Source organism: Electrophorus electricus, chromosome 2 (assembly GCF_013358815.1).
Source record: "Electrophorus electricus isolate fEleEle1 chromosome 2, fEleEle1.pri, whole genome shotgun sequence".
Classification (NCBI taxonomy): domain Eukaryota; kingdom Metazoa; phylum Chordata; class Actinopteri; order Gymnotiformes; family Gymnotidae; genus Electrophorus; species Electrophorus electricus.
This window is the reverse complement of record NC_049536.1, coordinates 30,594,781-30,606,890: the sequence shown is the minus strand read 5'-3', so window position 1 is coordinate 30,606,890 and position 12,110 is coordinate 30,594,781. Positions and strand designations below refer to the sequence as shown.

Below are 12,110 nucleotides of genomic sequence, written 5' to 3'. Positions count from 1 at the left end.
GATATAATGAAACCCTGCTAAATATTGAGATAATTTGTTTCAATATAATCACTCAGTGAGATTTTTGCAATGACTCAAAAGAGGTTGTTATTGTTTTGCTGCCAATAACACAGGTTAGAAAACTGCAGCTAACAGTGAGGTTGCATACAGTTAATGTAAACTAGATATATAAAAAAATGCTACATACAGACATTAAAATATAACATTATTTGGCAATGTCCATCACAGATATGTGTCACAGTAAATAAAATTATTGCACTCTGCATTGCTGTTGATAATGTTCTGTAACCTATAGAAAACAGACACTGCGTCCTGGTATAACTTTCAGGTGGTTTACACTAATCTAATCTATGAAATGCATCCAAAAGCAGGGCAAAAAAACATGTAATTATTTATTCATGTGTACTTACTTATTTATGATTCTGCATTTATTATAAATAAAGTAAATACACATGTATCATATGAATAATCATAACTAGAACCAAAGTGTAACTTAGAATAACTTTGTCCCAATGCATCCGCACATTATTGTACTAACCTAAACAATATAATGCATCATGTGCTACAATATAAATGCAATACATTTCAGCATTTTACAGATACTGCATAGACACACATAGACACACACACACACACACACACACACACACACAATGGCTGTTCTGTGCTGTAATGCTCGGTGCCATTACCATTGTCTCGTGACTCCCACCGCTTCAGTAACTGATGTTGTCTACTGCACACTGCCGACAGGGTGACCGCTCACAGACGCAAGCCATCTGCAAGTACCCGCAAACCTCCAGAAAATTGACACAAGGGAATGAGCTCACACCTCAGATCAGCATTTCAAAAACTTCAGAAATGCACCATGAAGTCCTCTCTCAGTGACAAACATGACTCTTTGAGCAGCAGGAAATGATGGAAATGTTCAGGACTCCAGATCTAATGAAACAGTGGCAATGCCTGTTCGATCACATTATGAGTGTCAGAGGGGCATTAAGTCCATGGTGTTCCATCTAAACTTTAGACAGCAGCATCAACCCCAGTGAAGGTTCAAGCATTTTAAAGCTTAACAGAGTAGCTTCCTCTGGGGCACAATCATGACTGCATACTTATGCCCTTGCATCAGTTATGTTTACCATCAGGTAGAGAAAGTGTTGCGAGCTATCTTATGACCTTAATTATATATATAATTATAATATAAGCGTGAATGCTTTCTGTTTCTGTCATTGGGAACCTAATACATTTCATTTTATTGACTTAAACAAGCATATTATTACTCTATTATTTTATAAATTACACTAATGTACCTTGCAGAAGAAATACTAATATTTTCAAAAGGTGTTGGGGACAAAATCGACCATTTCAGAAAGTAGTGGGGACATCTCAGCATCCCCAGTGTAATTGATGCCTATGCTATGCACTTATATAGTGCACAGTGCTGGATCTTGTAGTTCTCTCCTCTCTAGTTGTATGCTGAGGTTGTAGGCTAAGAACCATAACTGTACGGAAGCAGGTCATTGCTAATGTCAGGTCTCTGTTGGGCAAAGCAGTTATGGATGCAGGGAGTGGGTGCCTTCATGCTCTCTATATCCTTACATCAGGCACAGCCGTCCAAACTCTGATTTAGAGTTGAAGTTCACTGCCATCCTCCTTCTGAAGGCCGTTGTGATCACCACATTTCATTCTATAGAGACATTGAGAGACAGAACACAGGTGTCAAATTTTAAAATTACACAGAAAAAAGGCTCCGCATTAGTGCTGACGGGGTCAAATATGTTGATAACAAGTACCCTCCAGTGAGGATACAAACTATGAATGAGCCATGCAGTTTGTGAGATTAATCAGAGGGTCTTTGAGGCACGCAGAGCTATTGATACAGACAGAAAAAGCATCCTGTATGCAGGCCACATAGAACAACATTCACTCACAGACCTTTAATCAGATATACCATCAAAGTCAGGACACTGGAGACATATCTGATGCTAGATTTATATAAGATTTATTAAGCTGTGCTGAGCACGAGAGAGATTTGGGGAAAAATGTTTGCCTTTATCTGTTCCTAGTCTAATTAATATAAAATAGGAGATAAGTTTAATTTGACAAGCACACATGATATGGGGGACTGCTATGGTGTCTTAACTGAAGGGTTTCTGTGTGTGCCTACTTCCCTACAGATACCCATTTGCTTTCAGATGGGTTAGAACAGTCTCTGCCCACATGGCCACTGCAGGACTAATAATTGACAACATACAGTGCTCTTCAGTTTTCACTATATTTCTCTACTGTATATGACCAACAAATATGGACATCATATTATTGAGTCCAGGCGTTTCAGCCACACCCATTGCTGATAACAACTAGGACTGCTTCACATCCACACAGAACAGGAAACTGTTCAAGTAGGATTACTGCACACACATTGAGACCCAGACACTGGACAACAACTAGGACTATTACAATTACACACACACACACGCACATATACATTAAAGTGTCACTTTGCACATACATTGCACACTTCATTTCTCACACTATCAGCTGTCTGCATTGTATTATTTTTATGTTGCTGGACAGTCAAAAACAACATTTCACTGCATGCCCACCTCTTCCCACCATCGTCTAACTAGACACGCCTGTAGCCCGTTTTCTCCCTCACTGAACTCTCCTGTTTAAGCTCCTCTCCCTCACAGTCCTGTTGTGAAGTACAGCCATTCTCATAATGAAAACCAGGTCTTTCCTGTATATGTTAGCTTTCCTGGTTACCAAACAGGCCTGTTTTCCACACCTGATCTCCTTATATTTATAACCTTAGCCAACAGGAAACAGGAAGTTATCGCAGAAAGAGAGCTCACTGCTAGCCTTTTATTATGAATCATTTTGTCTTTGAATCTTTATAAAAAGGTCTTTATTTCCCTGCTCAGACTGAGAGGGCTAACAAATCTGGTATTTAATATGATGAATTCTAACATCATGTAAAGTTCAATCCCACCAGGTTTTTTTCTGAAATAAACTAGGGTATTGTTGATACTCCTGTATTGGATCAGCAGCTGTACAAAAATCCAATTTTGACAGGCTTGCTGAAATGTTCTCAGATAATTAAGAAAAACCATGCCTGGTTTTGGTAAGAAAGTTCAAATGTGCCTATGTTTAATGTGTTCTCTTTCTACTTCATGACATGAAATTATTACTCTAAAATATGAGTTTAAATATGAGTTTCCTGAAACTAGCTTGAATAAGCTATAAAAACCCAGTAAATGCAACTCCCCCAAATGTAATATTTGTATGATCTTTATGCACAGTCTGTGTGGATAGACCCTTGTGGTACAAAAATGTGAAATATTTTCCATTTAGCTAAAGTAAGGTGTATGCCCATGTAAATGTATGCAAAGTGAGGTTGCTGCTCTTACTCTATCCATTGGTAGATACAGCAACAGAATGACAGCTGCCTGAACTGTCTGCTTTCATAATCTGCAATGTTTTCATAACCATCCATACCGAAATATTAACAGTAGCTCACTTGCTTACAAACAGCTGATTTGCTGCATTCATTGCTGTAAGTTACACAACCAAATCGATTAGGAAACTGAAATAAGCCACCGCACATATTTTCCACAAACAACAAGTAAACTCATAAGTAGAAAAAGATGTTTAAAGGAATTCTTAGTATGAGAGTGAATATCTGAGAGTGAATATTTTCAATTCTATATTTGTCCTACATATGCATTTAGTTTATGGGGTTTAACAGTTTAACAGATTTTTAAACAGATAATCTGAAACTCAACACTGGGTTTCCCAGAGAAAGCATCTCTGAAGTTCAGTGTAGTTCCCTGGGACAGACTCCTTCTGCTTACTGACATACTGCAGAAGTGAGTGAAACCTACAGCCAAGACTACTGAAATGAACATCTCAAGCTCAACTATTTAGTCAAAAGTAATGGGAAGACTCATAGCAACATGCGCATGCTGGGTGAACAGTCTCTCACGAGGCACTGGCTAAATGCTAAATGCATAAAGATGCTGCTGCCACCCACCTTCCTGGCTTTCTCGAGGGTGAGCGGCAGCGGTTTCTCAGTGCCTCCCTCGCAGTGTCTGATTACGCAGTGCTCATGAGGGAGGCCCTATTGCCACTGCTGTCACACTAGCTACTTTGAAAAACGAAGTTCAAACTGAGACGTGAAGATATTTGACTGTCACTAAGCCTTCTCCCAGCTACAGCAAGAACAGAAGGAAAACGTCATTGTGATTGCTATAGTAAACTTGTGCCACTGCCTCCATCTGCCTTTGTGTCAGCATTATAGATGGTACAATAATTTTCTGTACTAATCTGATACTGAAATCTTGCATTTAAATATCACCTGATACTGATACCGATACTAAAAAAACAACAATAACAAAATAAATAAATAATAATTAAAAATAATTATAGTCATTTTGATGAAACTTCTTTGGGATTTTTTAGTGAGATTTATTACATATGTGATTTTTTATAGATATGACAAATATAAATAAAATGATATGAAAACAGAAATCTGTTTACAAAACTAAAAGCATTTAACATTTTTCTTCCATTGCTATTCAGCTTCTCTCTTGGACATCACCTAGTTGGTTCTAAGCTGTGCACGTGCACACACACACACACACACACACAGACTTCACCAACAATGAAGAGACCCATATTCATTTAGCTTTCTCTTTCTACTGGAACAACTATATTTCACTGAGTCATTACAGCAAACTACTGCCAAGTACACACACAAAAAAAATTCTCACTCAAAGTGACCAGCCTAAGGACATGATCCCAGCTGTGACAAATCATGGAAATAGCATTCTTCCTCCCCTATACACAAAAGGTCACTAAAGTTCTCAGAACACAATCTGGGAGTTACCCTGATAAGTTTCCATCTTAGACCATACTGCGTTACCCTCTACAGTAGTTAAGTTACTGAATGGGACTAAGAAGCACTGCTTTTTGCTGGATTAAAAAATGGGATATCCTCTGTAGGGTGTGCAAAAAAACTTCCTCTCTTCACTGATAAGAACATACCACATCCTGCAGTTTATGAATTTGGTCACCATGAGGAGAGTGACCTGAGCCCTGCTGTATTAGGAAAACACACACACTGTACAGAAACTGACTTACCATTTTTACGCAAAATACACTTCCACAGGCAGACACACATACAGAGGACCAAAAGGAAAGCAACTGCAGTTACTGAAATCAGGATGGCCAGAGCTGTTCCAACTAAGAGAAAGAGAGGTAGGGAGAGAGAGAGAGAGAGAGAGAGAGAGAGAGAGAGAGAGAGAGAGAGAGAGAGAGAGAGAGAATTAGTTAATCATGGTAATAGGTTACCACTACCAAAACTAAAACCAGGTGTTTTACAAAAGGCAGCATATTCATCTAGTTTACCTCTCAAAGTAGGAAAAAAATTCAAAACACAGAGAGATCATTTCCTGAAATATATAACCACTTAAGAACATTTTATATTAGCTTTGTCACGATGCCATGTAGAGACATGGCACATCATTTGCCTTGGCACACCATGGTTTGCCTTGCATATTTCACTCTGCACAAAGGACTCTCTCTCTCTCTCTCTCTCTCTCTCTCTCTCTCTCTCTCTCTCACACACACACACACACACACACACACACACACACACACACACATTTTTAAGTATTAAGTATTTTTACATTTACATGCTTTTGCCTCAGATTCTACTTTTGCCTGGTAATATAATTAAACTCATTCTCTCCATGAGAAACCAGCAAAACCTAGCTAACTTCTTCAAAACCCTTGGCCCCTTCAGTAGCTGTTTTGTACTAATGTTTGGAATAAGTGATTCCTAGCATGCTCTTCTTGAGTTGCATGTAGCAAGTGTGGCAATGTCTGTGCTGGGTCTGGGCCTTCAAAAGCAAGGAATAACACTGTTTAGATTTTTTCCAGCTTTGCCACAAGCAGTCATGTAGGAAAATTAATGAAACTACGCTGGGACCCCTCAAGCTCTCTGCACACCATGCTGGGGGCCCACTCCGGCTCTCTGTGCACCATATTGGGGGCCACTCCAGCTCTCTGCACACCACGCTGGAGGTCCCGCAGGTTCCCTGCACTCACTCTTGGTGTTCATGGACACAGCGATGGCAGACTCCAGCCCCTTGTGGTGGACGAGGCATTTGACAGACACGTCCTTGAGGAGTGAGATGTACATTTTCAGGGTGCTAATGACCAGCGTCGTCCCGTCATCCTGCACTGTGGCCACCGTAGTGGGTGGCCCCAAAGTCCTGTTGTCCCCCTCCACGTTCCAGACAATCTCGGCCTTTGGGCGGGCCATGGCCGTGCAGTTGGCCTCAACCACACCTGGAGATGTGGTTTTGTAACTCACCTGAGGTTTGGGGAGGACTGGGGAGAGGGAAAGAAGCATGTTAAAACACAGTACATGAGCAGTGCTGGCTTCAACACTACTATTTAGAAAACGGTTAAATTAGACAGTCTGATACTGTGAGCTTGGGAAGTTTGTTTTAGCTTTACAGTCCTAACAGAACCACACCGTCCGCTCTACATTATCTGAGGAGAAAAGTGAGTTTTTGCTGGCTAGAGCACTTCGGGCTAGGCGCTTTTCACACTGGATGATGGTAATAACGTAACGGACTGACCGTTTAAATACATTTCTTGGCATACAAAAAAAAAGTGTGTATGAATGCGAAAACAGACTGAAAGAAAGGAAGGAGGCATTGTGAGAGCACAGAGTGGTGCACTGTGTGGCACAATCATGCATTGCACCCACAGTCTGAGTTCTCACACAGGCAGAGCCTCTTACAATACATTACTTTCACAAGGCGCTCACTCTGTCTCACTCTCTTTCTTGCTCTCTCTCTCTCTCTCTTTCTGCCTCGCTGTCTTTGTCATTTTCTATGTACCAGCTGCACACACTGGGGTGGATTTGTTTCTGCTCATTTTAAATACAAGATTACACAAATGTCAAACCTAAAAAAACTAACCAACTTGCTTGAGATGACGCAAAATGGCAGAACCTCCCAAGAGACTGAAAAACCCTTATTTTGTGGTATTTATATTTACACCATTTAGCAGATGCTCTTATCCTGAGTGACTTACAAAAGTGCTTTGTCATTTACTCATAGAAAACATCCTAGCTAGTACAGTAGAGTCCAATATACCAATGAACTAGAATACCGTTAAAATACAGAGATCAGTACTGATACCTAGAAGTGCCAAATACATAAGCTCTATCTCAGACAACAATAAGTGCAAAAAACAAGCACTAGAGTTTGTTAGTCAACATCAGTGTAATAAACAATACCCTACATTTGATCAAATAAAAAATGTTGCTCCATCCTAGCAGTGTTCTCCTATAGGCCACAACCTGCAATTCATGACCAACCTTTGCAAAAAATAAATACCAACAACACAAGCACTATGATTAGCCCAAAACACAATCATATAATTTCTTTTTTGAAAATGATTGGTATTGGTCCATGTTTCATTGATGTTGAAAAGTTAAACAAATACTATGACTAGGCATGTAAAGCTGTATACTGTCACCTCTGTAATAGCAGTAAGGTTTGTGACATTTTCTCCATTGCTGACAGTGACAAAGATACACATGCATTTGTTGTATCCAGATATAGAATGATCCAGAATTATTGACGCGTGTTAAGTGTAATCTTGAGTAATGCGCTAACATGTTGAATAATGTTGTCTAGCCTACCCAACAGCTCCATTACTAATTTGCAGTACGTTCAGAATGCAGCTGCCAGTGTCCTCGCATGTATAAGTACAAGATTGTGAGATTATTTTATTAGTCCCTAAATGCTTTCATGGTCACTTCAGAAACCTAGCTTAAGAGGAGCGATTCTACTTTCAGTTACTATGGCCCAAACCTGGAATTTTCTACCTCAAAACCTAAAACTGATTGATGCTTAGCCCTTTCAGAAATAAAATCTCAAAAATACAGTCATTTAATGTTGCACTTATCATTTCTCTTTTATCTACAAACTATGGCCTCAAAGCCTCCATCATTACTCAGCACGGCATTAGCTAATTCTCCTGTCGGAAATGAAAGGTAGCTCCTACCGAACACGGTGAGGCAGGTGGTGGCGCTCTTGGTGCCATCAGGGTAGGTGTGGAACTCACAGGTGTAGCAAGCCTCATCCTCGGTCCTCACAGACCACAGAGTGAGTTGCGAGTCTGACAGTGAGCGGGTGAGGCGGGCATGGTCCGCGAAGCTTTCCTCGATCATGGGGTCACCGCGTTTGGCGTAAGACGCCACATCCTGAGAAATACCAGGCTGTCTGGTCCTCTTCCACAAAATCTGGAGCACCTTCTCGGGCAGGCCATAGCGACAGGACAGGGATGCCTCCTTACCACTCACGATGGTCTTATTACCATCATGAGTCACTGATGCTGCAGAGATAACAGAAACAAACAAGGGAAAACTCTAACACGGAATAATGGATGTCTCCCTCCATGTGGGGGACCCACTCTATTGAGCATACCTAGTTAATTCAGGGACTACAAAGCCAAGCATAAAATGAACAAATTAAACGGGGGATCTTCAGCAAGCATACTCAACCTTGCCGCATGCAACACTGCAACTTACCCGTGACTATCAGGCAAGTCTTTCCCTCCTTGGAGCCAGATGGGTACACGTCGAAGATGCAAGTATAGCATCCTTCATCCCTGTGGCTCACGCGCTTGATGAGCACATTGCTGGCGTCACGCGCAGCACTCCCCAACTCAACGTGCTGCTGTCCGCTCACACTGGCCTGCTGGCCTGGCACGTAGGAGATGAGTGTCTCATTCTTCATGTCCAGCCAACGTACCTGCTTGACCGATTCCCCTTTGGCCTTCTGCAGCATGCAGGTGAGGGTAAAGGGTAGGTCCACGACAGCCTCCACACGCCCCGGGGCCTGCACCCTGCCTGCAATACATACAGTTAATGGGCTTCGCAAAACCTGGGATTGGGATAACACAGCACCCATTGCTCCCTCCTCAAGGACATACCATGTATTTTGGATACAATAACCAGGGTGATGCACAGCTGCAAGCATTTTGGCAGGCTGGTTTCAAGCATCTTAGCCTACAAAGAGAGATTACATAATATTTTCACCATACATAATGTAAATGCATATAACATAATAATGTAGGTTACATTCTGTTGTATTTATTTTCCACCTTTCAAATAGTTACCATTTTTTTCAGAATGCGCAAGTTAAAATTTCACACGGTCAAATTCCTGTAGTGTGGGTTGGTGATCAGGCTGAACTACACAGGCTGACTATAAACAGGTGAAACAAATCTGGTGAAGACGCTAATCTCCGATGGTTTCCAGGGGAACTGTGAGAGGTTGACTCCTGATCATTAGGACTGGGGGCAACTCATTTTCTCATTTCATCGAGTTATATACCTAACTCAGACATAGTTGATTTTCACACTTGTTTTCATTTTTATTATAATTTTACTTAAATAAAAAATAAAACTAACAACAACAACAACAACAAAACTAAACATACGCTGCAACTAAATTAGTTGTCTAAAGAGTCTAAAGAGCTCAAAATGTCTAATCTAGATTCAGGGGAAATTTGCGCACTGTAACTATCTGACTACCTGAGCTCAATAAAACTATAGAATACGTTCAAGGTATTCAGTGTCCTGCACTCATATCCAGTAACATCAGAAGACGGTGAAAACTGAAACAGATGTGGAAATGAAACGAAACGCGAGACAAAATTAGAAAGCAGAAGTTGACCGCAAAAATCATAATAACAGTTCTGAATGGTGAAGATGCTTAATTCCTACCTTCCTTCTGGCGCGCGTATCTCTGCAGCACGAAATTCGTTAAATAAGAGCAGAAATATTAAGTCTATAAATATTCCCACATAGTTTCCCACACAGTCTTCCCAGTCTGATCCTTCTCCGCCCAACTCTCGAATAGGGCGTGGACTGGAGGACTCCTGATGTAAGTTGACCAGTTCGCCTATTCCGATTTGACACCTACATTAAATATTATATTTATTTCTCAGTTGCCTAATTTTGCTCAGAGGACATTAACCAAAGAAACGATCTTGGTCACTCACAACATTGCTGAGAACCGTAACCTTGATTGTGCTTATAGCTTATCATTAGGGGACATTTTGCACCAACGAACCGCAGTCATGGTTTTCATGAAGAAAGAGCGTGTTATAACCAGTGAATTCAGCATTATACAGCATAACAGTTATATTCCATCATATCACCACAGTGGAAACTTTTTTTTTCCATAACAGATAATTTTCACGAAATGTCTTCGTTAATTACTTTTACCCCAAATTTTATTTTTTCCCCAAAAGATTATTTCTGTTCTCACATTGCACTTATCAAATGCATCGTGTGCGTATTAGTAATTTATTTCATGTGACATCCATCATTGTTATTAATTTAAAGGATAACGATTCAGACATGAAATTCTGATATTAAAAGCAAGAAAATGTGATCAACGTGTTTTGAGAGTCAGCTAGTGTTCTGTTGTCTTTTGCTACCAGTATCATAGACAAGCATATCAAGTGCAGAAAATCCAGCATGGAAGTAATGTCTGGGTTTGGCGCTATAAGCAGACCTGTTAAACCGTAGGTTTCTTTTCCAGCACTTCTGCATTCGGGGAAAAAATAGGTGGATTTCTTACTGTCCTTATTGTCCTATTCATTTCTAGATAATCTAACTGTTTTAATGAAATAAACCAAAACGTTGTTTAACATTTATCTTTTTTTTCTTCCGCGCAACGGTACCTTTACATTGTAACTGCTTACCGTTAACTCAAATAATACTATAGAGTAACATCGACCTCTGGTGGCCAAAGTTGAGATCTCGCCCATATGTTTTTACAGTACGTTGGTTAAAGTTATGTAAATAAGACTTAAAATATTTAGAAACGATTCTGTTGCAATGTTGAAAAATAAAAACGTTGAAAATGGTTTTTCAAGAAGTAATTATGGAAAATATAAAGTCTCTATTTCTATTTGGATTGTTTACATTTCAAATTCTAGATGTATAATATATAGGTGTTATATAGCCTACTACTAAAAGTGATTCATTTATTAGGTACATCTTCTTGGTAGCTGTACGAAATAGGCTACCCTACAATACACAGTCAATTGTACATTATCCACTACTTCATGATCCTCCACAGCTTGCACAGTATCGTACACTGAAGTCATAGACTGAATCACAGTCCAGCACCCTGTGTATGCTGGGTCAACATTCTGGTTTTGACCAATGGGTAGGAGTTAGGAGTTAACTGGATGCTTATAATTTTGAATATTGAATATATGAATATATATATGAATATATTGAAAAGTATATATATATATATATATATATATATATATATATATATATATATATATATATATATATATATATATATATTCAGATATATAAATACTTTTCAATATGGCATAAACTGATATATAAAATGTGCTTTTTAATCAAATCATGCAATCTCCACTTATAATAAAAGGAAGTTTAAAACATATGTTTTGAACAGTTCTCATGCATAAAACAGGATGCAAGTGTAAATTGGCCCAATGCAGAGTGAGGAGGATGGTTTGTGAGGGAAATATTTACTCTGAATATCTACCTATTGTAGCTGAAAGGCTACAGGTACAGATTAGGTATACCTACTATAGTAATCACTGCGTGTAAACTCACCATGCAGTATACCTAGTTAGGGGCCAGTAGTAGCTCAGTGATTAAGGTGCTTGACTTGTAGTTGGAAGATTGCCAGTTCAAGCGCCAAGTTGCCACTGTTGTTGCCCCTGAACAAGTCTCTTAACCCTCAGTTGTTCAAGTTGTTTTCAGTTGTAATTGTAAGTTGTTTTGGATAAAAGTATCCACTAAATGCCAAAATGCCAAGAAAATGTGAGCAGTGGGGTAGGTGCATGTCTTTCTAAGAAATGGGGGCGGGGGGGGGGGACTATATAAATAGTATCCAGTCTATATCTTCATCAGCTACTAGACTTTGACAGGGCAGGCAGTATGGATGAAACAAGCTTTTCTCAGAGTACTTAGTTTAATGATGTACTAAAGTCAAATGCATATCTTGAGCATTTTGTTGACATCCA

At 39.7% G+C, this 12,110-nt stretch overlaps 1 protein-coding gene across 3 annotated transcripts; it reads right to left on the bottom strand.

Annotated features, from left to right (window-relative positions):
• Positions 1 to 399: 399 nt before the first annotated feature.
• zgc:113337 (uncharacterized protein LOC503741 homolog) lies at positions 400 to 9,948 on the bottom strand. 3 transcript variants are annotated; one of them, XR_003410763.2, is made up of 8 exons: positions 9,811 to 9,947; positions 9,016 to 9,091; positions 8,612 to 8,932; positions 8,086 to 8,415; positions 6,109 to 6,393; positions 5,140 to 5,241; positions 1,597 to 1,684; positions 400 to 794 (listed from the first exon to the last, which is right to left on the bottom strand). XR_003410763.2 is itself a non-coding variant. In XM_027011844.2 (7 exons), exons 2-7 carry the CDS (start codon positions 9,083 to 9,085, stop codon positions 1,680 to 1,682), a joined length of 1,053 nt encoding a protein of 350 aa, XP_026867645.2. In that variant the 5' UTR covers positions 9,086 to 9,091; positions 9,811 to 9,948; the 3' UTR covers positions 400 to 1,679. The 3 variants fall into 3 exon arrangements, 2 of the variants coding, with proteins under 2 accessions (XP_026867645.2, XP_026867644.2); XM_027011844.2 differs by having other exon boundaries at positions 400 to 1,684; positions 8,146 to 8,415; positions 9,811 to 9,948; XM_027011843.2 differs by having other exon boundaries at positions 400 to 1,684.
• Positions 9,949 to 12,110: the final 2,162 nt, after the last annotated feature.

Coding starts and splice junctions, on each gene's coding strand:
- zgc:113337 (XM_027011843.2), bottom strand. CDS start 9,085: ATGCTTGAAACCAGCCTGCCAAAATGCTTGCAGCTGTGCATCACCCTG. Junction 6,394..8,085: donor CACCTGCCTCACCGTGTTCG/GTAGGAGCTACC, acceptor CCCTCTCCCCAG/TCCTCCCCAAACCTCAGGTG. Junction 5,242..6,108: donor TGTGTCCATGAACACCAAGA/GTGAGTGCAGGG, acceptor TCTTTCTCTTAG/TTGGAACAGCTCTGGCCATC.